General features: G+C 34.0%; 1 protein-coding gene across 11 annotated transcripts in view; it reads right to left on the reverse strand.

Moving 5' to 3' along the window:
- Nucleotides 1–15130, reverse strand: part of LOC127863275 (hemicentin-1-like) — an 81589-nt gene extending 66459 nt beyond the window's left edge. For 4 of the 11 annotated variants that reach the window (XM_052402676.1, XM_052402675.1, XM_052402674.1 and 1 more), the window contains exons 1-6: nucleotides 14852–15130; nucleotides 6722–6892; nucleotides 5022–5178; nucleotides 2713–2855; nucleotides 1127–1276; nucleotides 21–146 (exon numbers count right to left, since the gene is read on the reverse strand). In XM_052402676.1, coding sequence (XP_052258636.1) covers nucleotides 21–146; nucleotides 1127–1276; nucleotides 2713–2855; nucleotides 5022–5178; nucleotides 6722–6892; nucleotides 14852–14906 — 802 coding nt within the window. In that variant the 5' untranslated portion in view covers nucleotides 14907–15130. Of the gene's footprint in view, nucleotides 1–20; nucleotides 147–1126; nucleotides 1277–2712; nucleotides 2856–5021; nucleotides 5179–6721; nucleotides 6893–11634; nucleotides 11751–14851 lie in introns of those variants that run through there. The other 7 variants (XM_052402680.1, XM_052402686.1, XM_052402687.1 and 4 more) reach the window with 7 other exon arrangements.
- Between the last annotated feature and the right edge of the window lie 728 nt (nucleotides 15131–15858).

The following is a 15858-nucleotide window of genomic DNA, read 5'->3' on the forward strand; positions in this document are numbered from 1 at the left end:
TTGTGCAACTGACGACCTACTGACAGCTGTAAATGTTATCCGTTGACTCTTCTTTTCTGTAGAAGCCGAGGCATAGAATGTATAGAGTCCGGCAGACGATGCAGTTGTTTGCAGAACAACCAACTTTTTGGTTTCTATTTCATATTCTGAAACGGACACAAAACCGTTTATTACCATGTAGGACACAACATAATTGTATCTATAAATGAGTGTGCCAGTTAACAGCAAGGACAAGTGTGCTAATGTTTGTGGTGGTTATATTTTTCGAACACATTAAAATGTCTGGTAGTTTTTTTAATCTATTTGCATACGTCTTGGAAAAATCATACTAGATTTAACAACATGTCAAGGCTGCCCCCTCTCATGCAGCCTAGATTCTATCATGCAACTTGTTGTTACCCTTTTCGAGAATAAATATGATAATTAATCAATGAAAGAAAATCGCAACCTATCAGGATTAAGTTATGAAAAACATGTTAAAGGATTAAAATTAAAATGCATAATTTAAAATACATGTATATTGGGAATCATGTGTTACTATGGCCGTAGTTTTTTATCTTTCAGTTATCTTTCATCTTTCAACCCGCTCTGGAATATAATAGGTTAAGGTAAACAAATAAAATAAGATTTTGTGTTGTTTCCTTTGTTGCCAATTTACTAAAAATAATACAAAAGCGTTGGAGAAAATCTACACAAACACAAACAGCAAAAGTCTAATTCACACCTTTATGATACAGTAAAACCAAATACGGTTGTAACAAAAGTTTCCCTCACAAAATCTTTCATATTAGGTAGAGTAGCATGCTTAAAGCATTTCTTAAGTTCACTTTTCTAGTAATTCCGAAAAATGGAAAACGATTTGTTTGTGATTTCTTACTTAATGTTTTATTTGAATTCTCGAATACATTTATCACCAATTTTGGCCTGATTTTGACTTTGAAAATGGAAAAAATGATAATATAGGATTATTTGGCAACTGAAAGAGTCCGACATTTTATATCCACTGATTGACACAGTAAAAATGATATCTTCTGTTAATTGATACCCAAAATTAGATGACTGCTTTAAGTTGTGTTTGTTTGGTAAAAGAGAAATCGCCTATTAAATCTGGTCTGAGTATTTATACCATTGTTGGTCACCAGTGTTCCCACAACGCCTTCTTTGCGCCACTCAGTTGACAAAGTCCCCTCACCTCCAGACACTGAACACAGGATCTCAGAGCGATTTCCCACCATACCAAACTGCTCCGTTGGACAATCATGGAATGTAATCGTAGCTGAAAAAAGGACAATAGCATCATTTGAGACACTGTTGGACAATCACTTTATGTTTCCATGGCTCATGAAAACAGAATCATTTGCAGCAGTGTTGGCAAATTATTTATGTTATCATGTACAGAAAAAAAGGTTTATTCAGACTTGTAAAGCTCATGGCTAATGACAACAGAATCATTTGAAGCACTGTTGGACAATTACCGAATGTTATTGTGGCTAATGACAACAGAATCATTTGTGGCACTGTTGGACAATTACCGAATGTTATGGTGGCTAATGACAACAGAATCATGTGAGGCATGGTTGGACAATTACCACATGTTATGGTGGCTAATGACAACAGAATTATTTGAGGAACTGTTGGACAATTACCAAATGTTATGATGGCTAATGACAACAGAATCACTTGAGGCACTGTTGGACAATTACCAAATGTTATGATGGCTAATGACAACAGAATCATTTGAGGCACTGTTGGACAATTACCGAATGTTATGGTGGCTAATGACAACAGAATCATGTGAGGCATGGTTGGACAATTACCACATGTTATGGTGGCTAATGACAACACATTTATTTGAGGAACTGTTGGACAATTACCAAATGTTATGATGGCTAATGACAACAGAATCACTTGAGGCACTGTTGGACAATTACCAAATGTTATGATGGCTAATGACACAGAATCATTTGAGGCACTGTTGGACAATTACCTAATGCTAGATGGCTAATGACAATAGAATCATTTGTGGCTGTTTTTGACATTTACAAATGTTATGATGGCTAATGACAAAAGAATCATTTGTGGCTCTCTTAGACAATTACTGAATGTTATCATCCTTAATTGAATAGAATCATTTATGACGCTGTTTGACAATAAAATGTTATAATGAAAGAAGAACCATAATCACTTGATAATTTATGCCACATTTGAACACTAGAATTTTTTCATCAAATTAATGAAACAATTCAAACATTTTCATTTAAGTCACTGTTCAAAAATATAATACTATAAAGGCTGAAAAAAACACTGACAACAGCCTAATTCTGGGCAATGCTGGATTATCACTGAAGAAATATGGGTGTTGTCATCAATGTTATCATCTTTACATTGCCAGTTAATTGTTAAAGTTAATGTCAACAAATAAAAATCTCTCATCAAACTTTACCCTGTCAAATTATGCATCGAATGGTGTAATTTAAAAAACAGCACGAAAAGCCATGCTTTAAAAGGGTTATATACACAGGGGTGCTATTTTGGAAACAACTTAGGACAGGAAAAAACATTCTGGGTTTACAAAAATTCTTCCTAATTTATAACTAATTATGAAGAAATCTTCATACTTAAAGTAGAAAATAGGCTAAAAGGAGTAATCCAACTTTTATTACAGTATTCTTAAATTATAAGCATCATGGTTACCTCTAACAGCATGGTTACCTCTTACTGCTAAAATCAACTTGCGCTCGTAGGTCTGACTTCCGACGGTGGCCACGCACCTGTAATGTCCGGCATCCTCATCCCGTACTGGTTCCAGGTTCAACTCAAGCCCCGGGCTTCTATCCACTACATACACCCTGGTACTGGAAACAAACAAAAGACATTGGGGCTCAAATATAGTAAAAATAGTGACCTATGTATTATCTTTGCCAGTTTAATCAATAAAATGTATGATGTATTTTAATCATTTTTACACAAATGATTAATCATTTGATTAAATGCACATGATTATCTAACAGTTAGCACACAGTAAACTTGGTTAGTATCCCTTATTATGTGAACAAAATTCCAATCATACACCATTGTTTTTGGTGACTTTCAGCCGTTTCGGCAAGTATCTTACTGTCTGCCCTTTGTATGTTGGATACACAATCCCATAATTGACTCCAATACTTGTGTGAAACAAATAGTAGAATAAACCAAAGGGGAGCTTCTACAAAAACTGATTTTTCGGAGTGATAAAGAGTTATTTTTGTAGAATTTCAGTTTATACCAATCTCACAAATAGATATGTGCTGGCCTCCAATCATCTATCAAATTCCTCATTTGCAAAATCACTTTTTCTAATACATGTAAAAATAAATTTTGTTTAAATTCAATAAAAACTTCCATGCATAATTGCAATATTTCATGATTGAAGTTCTCGATTTTTGATATAGTAAATGAAGTAAATTTTCAACAAGGATGTTTGGTAAATGGTTTTTTTTTGGGGGGGGGTGAAGGGGGGGGGGCGGCCCCAGATGGATACAAGTCTGGGCTCATAGAAATTCCAGCTTCAGCCAAGGTGGTAAACAAGGCAGGAAAGTTAATTTTGTTTCTGCTGTAACAAGGTTTAACCACCCTAAGTCAACCTGGGCAAATTGACAACATGAAGTTGCTTAATGGTCTATGTCAGTATGTGTAAAACTCGACTTCCTGTTTAGTATCCTTTTTGTACACTTATGTCAACACTTGTAGAAATATTTTCACTTTGTTTTGTGTTTGTTCGTACTATTCACATAAATGATAAAAAAATTGTTAAGGCGCGCCTTTTTATTTTTTTTTATCATTTATGTGTATAGTACAATAACTAATACTCATTGCAAATACATTTTTATTGAAAAGGCTTTAAGGACAAAGTTTACAAGAGTTTGGTACGTGTATTATTAAATTATATTATTAAATGAAATAGCGAGTTAAAACTAGTTTTTGTGCTTTCAACTAAATTTTAAAAAACATTTGCCAGAGCCCAAAATACAAATTGTATTTAAATTCTAGCGCTGGTATTGGCATGTTCCATGTTCAATTTCTTATAAACCCTTTCCCCTCATAAGAAGCAAAGTGAAAATGGCTTTTTCAACCAGCATACAACCAGAACAGACAGCGAGTAACTCGCAGTCTGTTCATGTGTTATGCTGTTTGCTGCGCATCAGTAATACGGGTTGGAAATGGAGCCTTTAAAACTTGAATTTAGGAAGAAAGGTATTAAATTAAATGTAACTAAGGGACTACAAAATATGTATCTAAGTGGTAAAGGGTTAAGTGGTATGTATCCGCTATATTCACCCTGGTAATAGAAACTAACAAAAGAAGCAGTATACCGTATACCACTAAGATGAGTTTTTTGACGCATTTGTAGTCCCTCAGAAAGTTAAATTTAATTAAATACCATTCTAACTAGATTTAAATTTTAAAGGCTTCATTCCCAACCCTTAAATACTTATGAGCGGCAAACAGCTAAAGCCTGAACATACTGCGAGTTAGTCGTAGGCGTTTCTGGTTTTATGTTGTTTGCACATAGCCATTTTCACTTTGTTTCTGAGTGAGAAAGGGTGAAGGTCATAGATTCGTTTCAATTAAACTTGAAACTGAGATAGACAAGACGATGCCTTTTCTACCCAAACCCAGTCCTTCTATGCCAAACATACGCCCTTGTACTAAAAACAAAGAAACACAGCCTCTGGGAAACTAAGTTCTTGATTGATGAAATATTATTTATTTAAGTCTGAATTAGGCGTGAGCACCTCCAACATACAACTGCTAGTCTTGAAATAAACAAAGAGGACATGATTTTTTTAATTGAATGTCCTATAAAGAATGTGCTGATTATTACTTTATCAACAAATACAAAACATTTTTTTTTTAATTTTTATGTGGGGCTATTAGACCATATTAGTATTTCACATCAGACCTTCAACTTTTTGCTTATTTGAAAGTAAGCAGTGGATTTTTTTCTTATTGAAACGTGAAATTTACTCATTTATACATACATGTAATCCCGTGACGTCACCTCTGTATTGTCCACTCTGAACCATTTATACGTCGCCAAATTTACACTCGGTATGGAATTGTTTAATTTACATGTTACAAAGAAGTTGGTCTCTGTCTTCGCTGATGCTTCTGTACCATATGCTCCAAAATCAATTTCTGAAAATAATAAAAAAACTACATTGAATATTAGTCCACAATAATATAAAATAACAAAATTGAGTCACACTCAGAGAAAACTGGGCTAAATGCACGTGCATAGTGTTGTCCCAGATTAGCATGTGCAGTCTGCACAGGTTAACCAGGGAAAACACTTTCCACCTAGACTAAATTTTTGTCAAGTAGAGACTTCCTTTCAATAAAAAATTCCATATAAGCGGTTCCATATAATTTGAAAGTGTCAGCCTTGATTGCTCAGTCTAATCTGGGATGACACTTTACACACTTGCATGAAGTCTGGTTTCCTCCAGAGGGAGGCTCAATTATACTGCTACAGACAGCAGTTTCTTCCAAACGTTACTTGAGTAAAGGCTTATTCTTTCAGATACAAGGTAAACAATCAAAAGGTGTTTCTATGCTCACTTCAAATGCGTAAGCATTACTCTACAGTCTTAAATCGGTACACAAGTCAATTTACCAAAATTAAAGCAAATGCTAAGGTCCACTGACTTTACTCATTCGTCTGCAAGTTATCGCCGCAATCCGATTATAAAAAAAAAGTCACCATATGCACGTAACCGTGTAAAAATCTAATACAATTTATTTTTTCGAAAATGTGTTTAATATGTTCTAGTGTAATATCTGGGTGACCCAAAAATAAGAGTCACGAACAATAAATAGGTTGAGTAAAAAAGTATCCTAAAACTAACAGTGTTTTTAAATGGGAAAATGCATGTCTTGATTTTTAATAGCCATTTTTTTAACATTTGTACTTGTTAATGTCCTATTTAATAATTTTACAAATAAACATGTAAGTTGAATCCATAAAATATGTTTCTCAATATTTTCGCTAAAACAGTCATCAGTTACGAATTGCCTTCAACACATTTTAATTTCTGCAAGCTTATAGCAAATTATATATGTTAAGTGAAACGTGTACACAGATTAATGTACCACGTGAATTGGCGAAGAACAACGATCCTGACTTATATTGTTTTACTTGTTTCGAAATAAAAACTGTCAATATTTCTTCCAAAAGGGATACCAAGATCAAACGGTTTAAGCCTTGTTTACGATGCTCTTCCAACATTCATTCTTAATACTGCAGATTTTGCTTCAAACACAAAACATATTACATATCAAAGACATATATGTAACAATCGCTTGAAAGTTATCGTATAAAGTAATGATAACTCGTTTTTACAACTCTATACATATAAATTGTGTATACCTGTTTCGTTTGTCTTTTCCTTTATAATCTACGTTTCTTAAAAATGTTCATCTCTGCTGAACAAATTGTAAATTTCTTTAATAATTTAACATGTAAAAGGTTTCAAAAGTATCATATTCAATTTATAAATAGAGCAACATCAATTAATCGTCACAGTTGTATGTACATTTTATTTTATAAAACGTCATATGATTAAACATTATATATTTAATAATTAACAGATAATTTGATATGATGTACTATAGTGTTGGCCTTCAAATAGTATTACAAATGTAGTATCTTATTTCACATATAGACGTAATATATGCTTACCTGATAGTTCGCAAGTCACCTGTTCCCAAGAATTGTTGGAAAGGCAAGCGATTGTGGGTTTGCTCATGTAACCCGGGTTGCAGTGAACATCAGCAAATGAACCGGTCGTTATATTAAGACCCATGCGTAACGTTGCTGTTCCGTTTGCAATTTCGGGCGGTGGCCCACATGCTGAAACGACACACATCGTAACGCGGTCCATTTAAACATCGAATAATATATTATGAAATAGCATTTACATTATATTTTCAACGGAACAAGTAACTGTTGAATATCAGTACTATATACGGTCTTTGTACTTGAAATCACCAATGCACATGGACTTCAACTGATTTGCCAGCCTGTGTAACATATGTTTATAGATAGTTGACGTTAAGAGGCACTGTATTGTAATGATGCGCACACTCCTCTGGTGTGTTTGTGTTAGAGTCTTCCTGCTCATGCCCGAGGACACTATCCTTATAACATCCCAGGTAAACAATACCTGCCACAACGTTAAAATGCGATTTATTTTAAAATATTTCATTTTTGCGTTCTCAGAAAATATGAATCGACAAGGAGTTTGTTAACATGTATATTGTTCAGACAAATATTTTTAAACGATGATCCAGTATGAATTAAAACAGTCAGAAGATATTACTGTTTTACGCAAAATGTTTCATAGAATCATTCTCAATGCAAAATACACTTTTTTGTAGTTAGTGTTTCAAAATATGTGTTCTTTGCATTCGATCGTTTGGAATTCTAAACTTTGATTGTCAAAATAAGTATGATTCACCGATTAATTGAACATCCGTTGCAACATTTGAAGTTTCATTTTTATGATTCCTTTAATTTTGCAAATAGTATCATACAGAATTAGCTATATAACTTTAGCATGGAATCGGAAACAAATTCAGAAATGTGTTTGTTGATTAAATGAATTATTAAGATACAGAAATAATGATGCAACGTCCGTTTACATTACAAAAATCGTTGTATTAAAACTATTAAAAGTTAGAACTTAATGTCATATAAACAATAAATATTAACACCGTTTATCATTTACATGTATGTTAACAGCGAAAAATAACAGTGATAATAATTTATGATTATAATTGTCTAACGGTGTCTTTGTCCAGCGAAACACTCAGTTATAACATTTAACAAGAGGTGTGTTTGTCAGAAACACAATGCCCCCTAATGCCCCCTTTTTACCTTTGACCTTGAAGGATGTCCTTGACCTTGACCTTTCACCACTCAAAATGTGCAGCTCCATGAGATGCATGCCAAATATCAAGTTGCTATGTTCAATATTTCAAAAGTTATTGCAAAACTTTACTGTAAGGTTAAAGTTTTGGGACAGAATGACAGAATGAGAGACAGAAAGAAAAGAAGACAGGCCAAAAACAATATACCCCCGATCTATCGATCCGGGGCATAAAAAATGTAAATAACCGTTTGAAACATCATTTACATGTAATAAAACATAAATGCGTCGGTTTTCGGTAGATGTTTTATTTACTTCTTACCATAGAAAATACATAGTTTCACATGTGGCTTAGTCACTTGTAAAACATTGATACCATCGTTATACAATTGACAATTTACCGGAAATAACACCCATCCTCTATATATGGCTTATTGTTTTGCATATTTAATACACCATCACACTATACATCCATATACGACATGATTCTACGCGTGTCAATAACTTTTCGTGTGAATAAGTGCAGACTATTCAACAGAATAGTTATGTTAACCAACCAATTAATACAAACAAAATCAACAACCCAATCATTTACAACAACGGAAGATCAATTATAGTTAGTGTACATAAATATTAAATGCAAATGATATGTGTCGTTTTCTGAGAAAACTGGTTTAAATGCATGTGCGTAATGTGTCGTCCCATATTAGACTGTGCAGTCCGCACAGGCTAATCAGGGACGACACTTTACGCTTTTATGACATTTTTCGTTTACATGAAGTCTCTTCTTAGCAAAAATTTAATTTACGCGGAAGTGTCGTCCCTGATTAGCCTGTGCGGACTGCACAGGCTAATCTGGGACGACACTTTACGCACAGGCATTAAGCCCAGTTTTCTCAGAATGCGACTCATATGTATTGTTTTCGGTTATGATGTTATAAAAACCTCACAATTATTCATGTATGAACTATATAAAATTGTCGCTACGCAACTCTTTCCTATTACGATTCAATCAAACACCACAACACAAAATGCATTTCTATATATTATCAAGATGATATTTACATGGTTGCTTGAACTACATGTATTTAATATTTGTGAATGTAATGTTTGCATTTAACTTTATAAAAAAAACTTAATAGTGTGTCTACATGCTAATTACAAGTGCAAAAACAAGTAATGCTGCACAGCCAAGACAGAATACCATTCCAACATGTTTGATAGATTTCCACAGATTTGCGAACATATACTATTCACAAACTATGACCACGTTACGCAAACCTGTGATATCTGCTAAATACGCATCTTTAGTGCTAACTTATATGGATGTTATGCCTAAAACAATTGTAAACAAATGTTAAACTAAGAAAATGTACAATGAAATCGTTTGAAGATTCGTGTATGCGCCCATGAGTGTACAATATATCAGGTGAATTATATATGTGTTTACCAGTAAAGATATATGAACATTTACTCTGATACTGATATAGCGTTAAATCCTCAAATTAAAAAAAAAAACTCTATAGGGGCGTATTCCTGACAATGTGTGTAAGCATCTTACAAGCATCTTTTAAGCATAATTGTAAAACATTTTCGTTGAGTGTTTGGTGCTTATTTCCGTTTTGCAGCTGTCAACATATACTGTTTAGCCATACATGTCTTTGGAAATGTACTGTATTCACCAATTAGCACTTTATATTTATATCGTTGTAAAACATACTCATTATTATGTATCATAATCATGTATTTGTGAGAGTGTCCTAGACAATAGTGCGTTTCGTATTTCACATGACTTAACGTCCTTATCGATACAAATACATCATCATTTAGTTTAAACCTATTTATTTTAGCTCGATTGCATCGAAAGCCTATGGCTTATATAAATGCTCTCGAGTCCGTTTCCTGGGCCTAGAACCAGTACTTGGTGTCTTTGAGGGAGATCTAAAGAACGCTCCCACGGTGGGGATCGAACCCATGACCTCCCGGTCGCTAGGCGGTCACCATATCCATTACACCACGGCGACATCATCATTTGAGGTGTGTTTTGTAAAATCCATATTACTTCAATACACTTTGACCTTTATTTAAAAGCGCTCAGTATTGTACACTTGTTGTTTAAATTAAATACAGTGATACAGTGTATATGTACGATTATATCGAGCATTACATGAACGTACATTTTATGCGATTCTTTATTAATTTTATTTCGGAAATTTATCACGCAATGACATGTGCTTTTTTGAGTATGTAATCGAATAGAACTGTATGGTATGACTAACTTTTTATAACGATAATAAAGTGGCATGCACATTTTAAAAGAAACTTCCTCGTTGAATCGTTGAGTGAGCAGTTTATACTCTTTCATCGAGGATTGCAGACTATATTAGTTTCCTGATATCGCCAATTACTTTGTCCCGCAGTCGTGTGAAACTGTACACAAAGTCAAACAGTCGTTTACATGGACCACACTGTCTTCCCACTTCCGTGGAATTGGGTGATGTGTCCGTAATATACGGTAAAATAAACAAAAACATAATATAACTTAAATGACGAGTTTTCTCCCATTACTTTTCCTTATATATCACATTCCATTGAATTGAACTATTTCTATTTGATTTAGTATCATTTAAGATCACACAAATGCTCGCTCAGCCGCACCACACAATTGTTTTTCTGTCTCTGACAAAATCTCAAACATAAAACAAAACTTTGTACGCAAATTCAACTTTATACTTTGAAATGTGTATCGTTATATATTTAATATCAATTATATTGCTATTGAACACTTTTGTTTGTAACTCTTGGTCATGATATGTGTTTTTATATATACTCTAAAGCGATTGTATCGCGGGTCAGTTTGACTCGCAGTATTTCATTAGCGCCCTCTGGATTTGTTTATAAACAAATCTGCGAGACCTGCTTGTCAAATCTGACAGAAAACAACTCTTGCTGCAAGAATGGATCGATTTATGGAAAGTAAATACCCCAAAACGATGTAAAAATAATTTTAAACTAAAAGTATGTGAAAATCAATCTTAAAATGAAATTTTCCGTTCAACTTTTTCACTTTTTGAGTTCGTCTGCTTGCAAGTATTAGGTCACACACTATCAATATTATTTCTTTTTTGGGGAGGATTACACACCACCGTTTTTAAATTATTGTGTATAGGTCAGGCTCTATAAACACTTTAATATTTAGTTAGCCGATTTGAGGGCTGAACTTAGCAGAAAATCAATTTTGTTTTCAGATTAGAGTAGCGAATCAGACGAGCAAGCCCTATGATAAGGACAACATAGAGAGATAATTTGATGCTACCCTGTGAGAAACGTCTGTTAACAGAGCCTCACGAGTCAACTAGAGCTGCAACGATACACCAACAGCTCGATTCGATTTCGATTTCAGACACTCCGATACCGATTTTTTCGATTCGATTCATCTTCAAACCTAGTTTTATCATATATTCACTCTTATGCCTCAAAATTAACATTTCTGTTCAAATGTGATTTCAATAAAACACACAAAAAAGAATAGCAAATTAGGAATTTTAATATAAAAACTATTCACTAGATAATTGTGTTGATTACACAATAATATAAAAAATAAATAAATAATCATAAAAACGTATCTGGAATCAGTTGAATGGTTGTACTATCACTATTTTACTTTTACCCAAAACCGCTATAAGCATGTCTTCCATTGTGCCATGACAGCATCACCTGTTACCTGTAGAAAAAATCACATTTTCTAATAAACTTAACATAATTCCAACAGAAATAGAACTCCTTTTTTGGCTCGCGACTTCAGTAGTTGCACTTGTGCGACCTCTTAGTCTTGCTAAATCAACGTTATGTTTGCGTTTGACATATTGCATTAGATTAGTGGTTGAGCCGGACTTAGCGTACGCCACATCCGTGAAGCACAGTTTGCACTTTGCTTTATCGGTAGGGCTACCATCTCGAAACCCAAAATACTGCCACACTTTAGATTTAGGCTTCTTAGGCGCATCTGATAAGTTCAATTTGTCGGCAACAACTTGTTCAGCCATATTGACGCTTTTTCCGAAAGTAGACCGTGACGCGCTTATTGATTGGATGACTAAAGTAATAAGCAACCAATCGCGCGCGTCGTAATTACAGGTAAAGATAAAACCTTCACCAATTTTCAGAATACAACGTGCCTTACGTATCTATGCATATATATATGCATATATGTTAAAGAATCGAATCGAATTTGGTAGGTTTGGTATCGTAATCGAATTGAAGCATTTCGATTCGATTTTCGATGAATCGGATCGAATCGTTGCAGCTCTAGAGTCTACAATGTCCCTGAGTCAACCTTAAATGACAGAACAAGGCACAATGTTGACATTGACTGTAAACATGGCGCAGACAGACTCTTGCCATGTGACGAGGAAAGAAAGTTGGCAGACTATATAGTTTTTATGGCAAATACAGACTATGGGTATTCTGTCACTGTTGTAAGATGTATGGCTGCAGATTATACCAGGTCTCTAGCCTAAGGGAAGAATGTAAGGGCCAACGGGGAACTTAGCTCAGTTTGGTTATATGGGTTCATTGAGCGTTGGGCTCAACTTAAAGCTGTAAAGCCTCAGAAGCTTGGTTTATAGCAAGCAAAGACAGCATCGAAGTATACGATTGACCGGTACTGCAGCCTTAGACACCAACATTGATGACAACCAAGTCAGATTACTACTCTATGATGAACACAAGAGTCATCTTTCTCTGACACTGACAACATGGACATCGGAAAGAAATAGTATTGTGTTCGTTCTTCCCCCACACTCCAGCCACCTCACACACCCCTCGACATTGGTGTGTTTGGACCTATGAAGGCGTTCTACAATAGGGAATGTCGGGCCTTCATGCATGCCAACTTAGGAATGTCCATTTCTACAAGAGACATCGCTAGACTCACTGCTAAGCACTTTACCAAAGCATTCTGCACAAAAAACATTGCATCAGTCTTCGAACAGTCTGGTATATACCCATTCTGTGCTAGCACCATTACTGATGTCCAGACAGCCCCAGCATCTATATACCCGAATGCGGACATTGATGAGAGCAACCCTGTGTTGTTGAGGTGTTGGCAGCACCAAGGACTGAAACGAACCCTGCAACATTGTTTTTAAACGCTAGACAAATTACGCAAGTTGTGGGCCAATCAAAATCTGAACAAGTTATACATTATTCCCAAATGACGACCTAAAATTCCCGATTTGATGGTGTCAACAAATATTTTAAAAAACTAAATAAAATTAAAAATTAAGTTTTTAATTTTAGATTAGTAGCAAAAAAGTTTCAGAAGTGTCCCATTTGAAGTCACGACACATTTTGTCTTTATCAAAAGGGACCCTGCCCCATTCCAAAATAATAAAAAAAGGCAATTTATTTGTTTAAGATATAATGTTTAATTTATTATCATTTCATCGGTCAAAAACCAATTACTTAGTTCTAAAGTATATGAATTTACTTATGATGACGTTAGCCATACAGATCAATGAATGGAAGTTTTACAATGATACTTTTGTTTGCGATGAAATTGTATTTTGAATAGAATTGTGTCAAATACAATATTCGGTCATTTAACCAATTAAGAATTATGAACGAATACTACATTTGCAATCCGGCCCAGTTGGTGATTTTAAGTTTTAAGTCAGTTTCTATCAGACCCCTTTGAACACATGCTGTGCTACAGTGATTTTGGGTTTGTAACCTGGCAGCAATACGGAAAAAATGTGCTGTATAATTGTTTAGCATGCAGGATTAGTCAAAGCTCCTTTCATTACAATCCAAGAACGTGAGTGACATCGTTATTTTGAATTTATTACTCGTTAGAATTTCATTCAAAGACACATGATGCATACTGTTTATGTGTTTCAAAGAAAGAAAAATAACAGGTAGAACTATTAATAATGTTAACTGCTGAACTGTTTTACTTTGAAATGACGTAGTTTTTGGCTTCATTATTTCTTGTCTAATTGAATACTCTAGTTGAACAGATTCAAAATGTATATAAACGATAGAAATCTCTGAACATTAACATAAAATATGTTGACTTGTTTTCAAAGGAATTGTGATTATCGATCAAAATACACTTTCACTATTGGATGCGCCACTCTTACTATGCATTCAAATCGTCGACAATCTACTAAAACGTACCAATATCCTCTCTACGTTGCTCACTTCAGTGAACATATCAAACATATATGCTATAAATATATGTCGCCAAAATAAGTCAACCTGTATCAGCTGCTTTTCGTGCAAATATGTTCACACTATTCCATCGTATTTTACGTGCGTAGCTGAAGCTTCTGTCACCATTCAGTCAATAGTGCTAGATTAAAATACGTAAATTACGTAACTCCTGGTCATTGAACATAGATTTGAGAGCCATCATAATTATAAATGATCCTGTCGTTATCAACACTATTTCTTTACCTAAATATGTTTGTTGATATACAGTGTGTATTTTTCGTGTATTTTTCTTATACCTAAGTGGCATTGTGTCACGTGTCATTTATAAAAACATTACAATATATATCCTGCTTATGAAATATATGTTCAATTAAAGACGATTCTAGTTTTAAATAAGTGTTACTAAGAATATGACCAATTGTAATTAATACTTTAATTACAATTGACTGTAAAGAGGTCATACGTAGACATCCATGAATTATCCAATGTAAACAAAAACAGATAGTAAAAGATACGCGATTAGCTTGAGACTATATAGGTTGATATAGTGTTCTTATCAATAACAAATACGGAACTTCGACATAATTATGCTATAAGATAAAATCACATCATCTTCACCACATGATAATTTTTAAAAGGACGTACTTTACGCTATTTTTACGTCTTTATTCGAAATCAGATATATTAACCTTAAAATAAATGTACATATAAAACAACATATTTACCTTTCGCTGTCGTTGAGGCCAATATAAACGCAAACATAAGTTGGTAAAGCCACATTTTATCTTTATACACGGTCCTCAAAATTCAATTTGACTGAAGAGGAAATAAAGTCAGTCCAGACTTCGCAGTAACACAATAAATGACGAGCGTTTCCTAGAATAGATTAAGATGTAACATATTAACTAAAAAAAGTTATATATAAAATATATATATGTAAATATATATCGGGGCACAATTGCAATATGGTGAACATATTGTCATACAATTTATCGTTTTATTTACTGCCTGATAATTACAATCGGAAATTAAACTGAAGTTGCCACTTATTGTGTTGTCGAAAGTGCGCGCACACTTAACGCCATCATTTGATAGCATTATGTTCCTTATTAGCACATGATGATACATGGAAATACTTTACAAAGAACAAAACAAAAACAAGCAATAACTAATTAGGTTTAAATCATAAGTGAATTCGATATTATAATACATAATGTGACAACAGTTGTCATTGTATACGATTTATTATTTACGCAGTTAGAATATATTATATATAGTGCGATTATAAGTTACCATCATTACATTAAAATTAGGTTATTTTTTAATACATATATCAATGTTTTGCCTTAAAACTTCTAACTTAAATGTGTTTATCTCGGTGCCACTTTTTTAAATAAGAGAACCATGTTTAGCTGAATGGCTCACCATAATGCACATTCTGATACTTAGTTGAACAAACTATTTTTGTTCAATCTTCAAAAAGGGAAAACAATTCTTTTTAGAAGGGCAGACCATACTTTGTATTTAATAATTGTGTATTTCTAGTAGATGCTGAAGATATACATTGGGTCAATCCATATAAATAATCAGAAGTATTATTTTCAACCAGGCATTACAGTTCGTGTAAACAAAATAGGAGTCATTTGAAACTGGACTACCATTAATGTCACGCTCTGCCAACATTGCAGCAAAGCACGGATATATGATCTTTTTACCAGTTCTGGGCTTTCGA

Source organism: Dreissena polymorpha, unplaced genomic scaffold, assembly GCF_020536995.1.
Source record: "Dreissena polymorpha isolate Duluth1 unplaced genomic scaffold, UMN_Dpol_1.0 chrUn004, whole genome shotgun sequence".
In the NCBI taxonomy this organism is placed as follows: Eukaryota; Metazoa; Mollusca; class Bivalvia; order Myida; family Dreissenidae; genus Dreissena; species Dreissena polymorpha.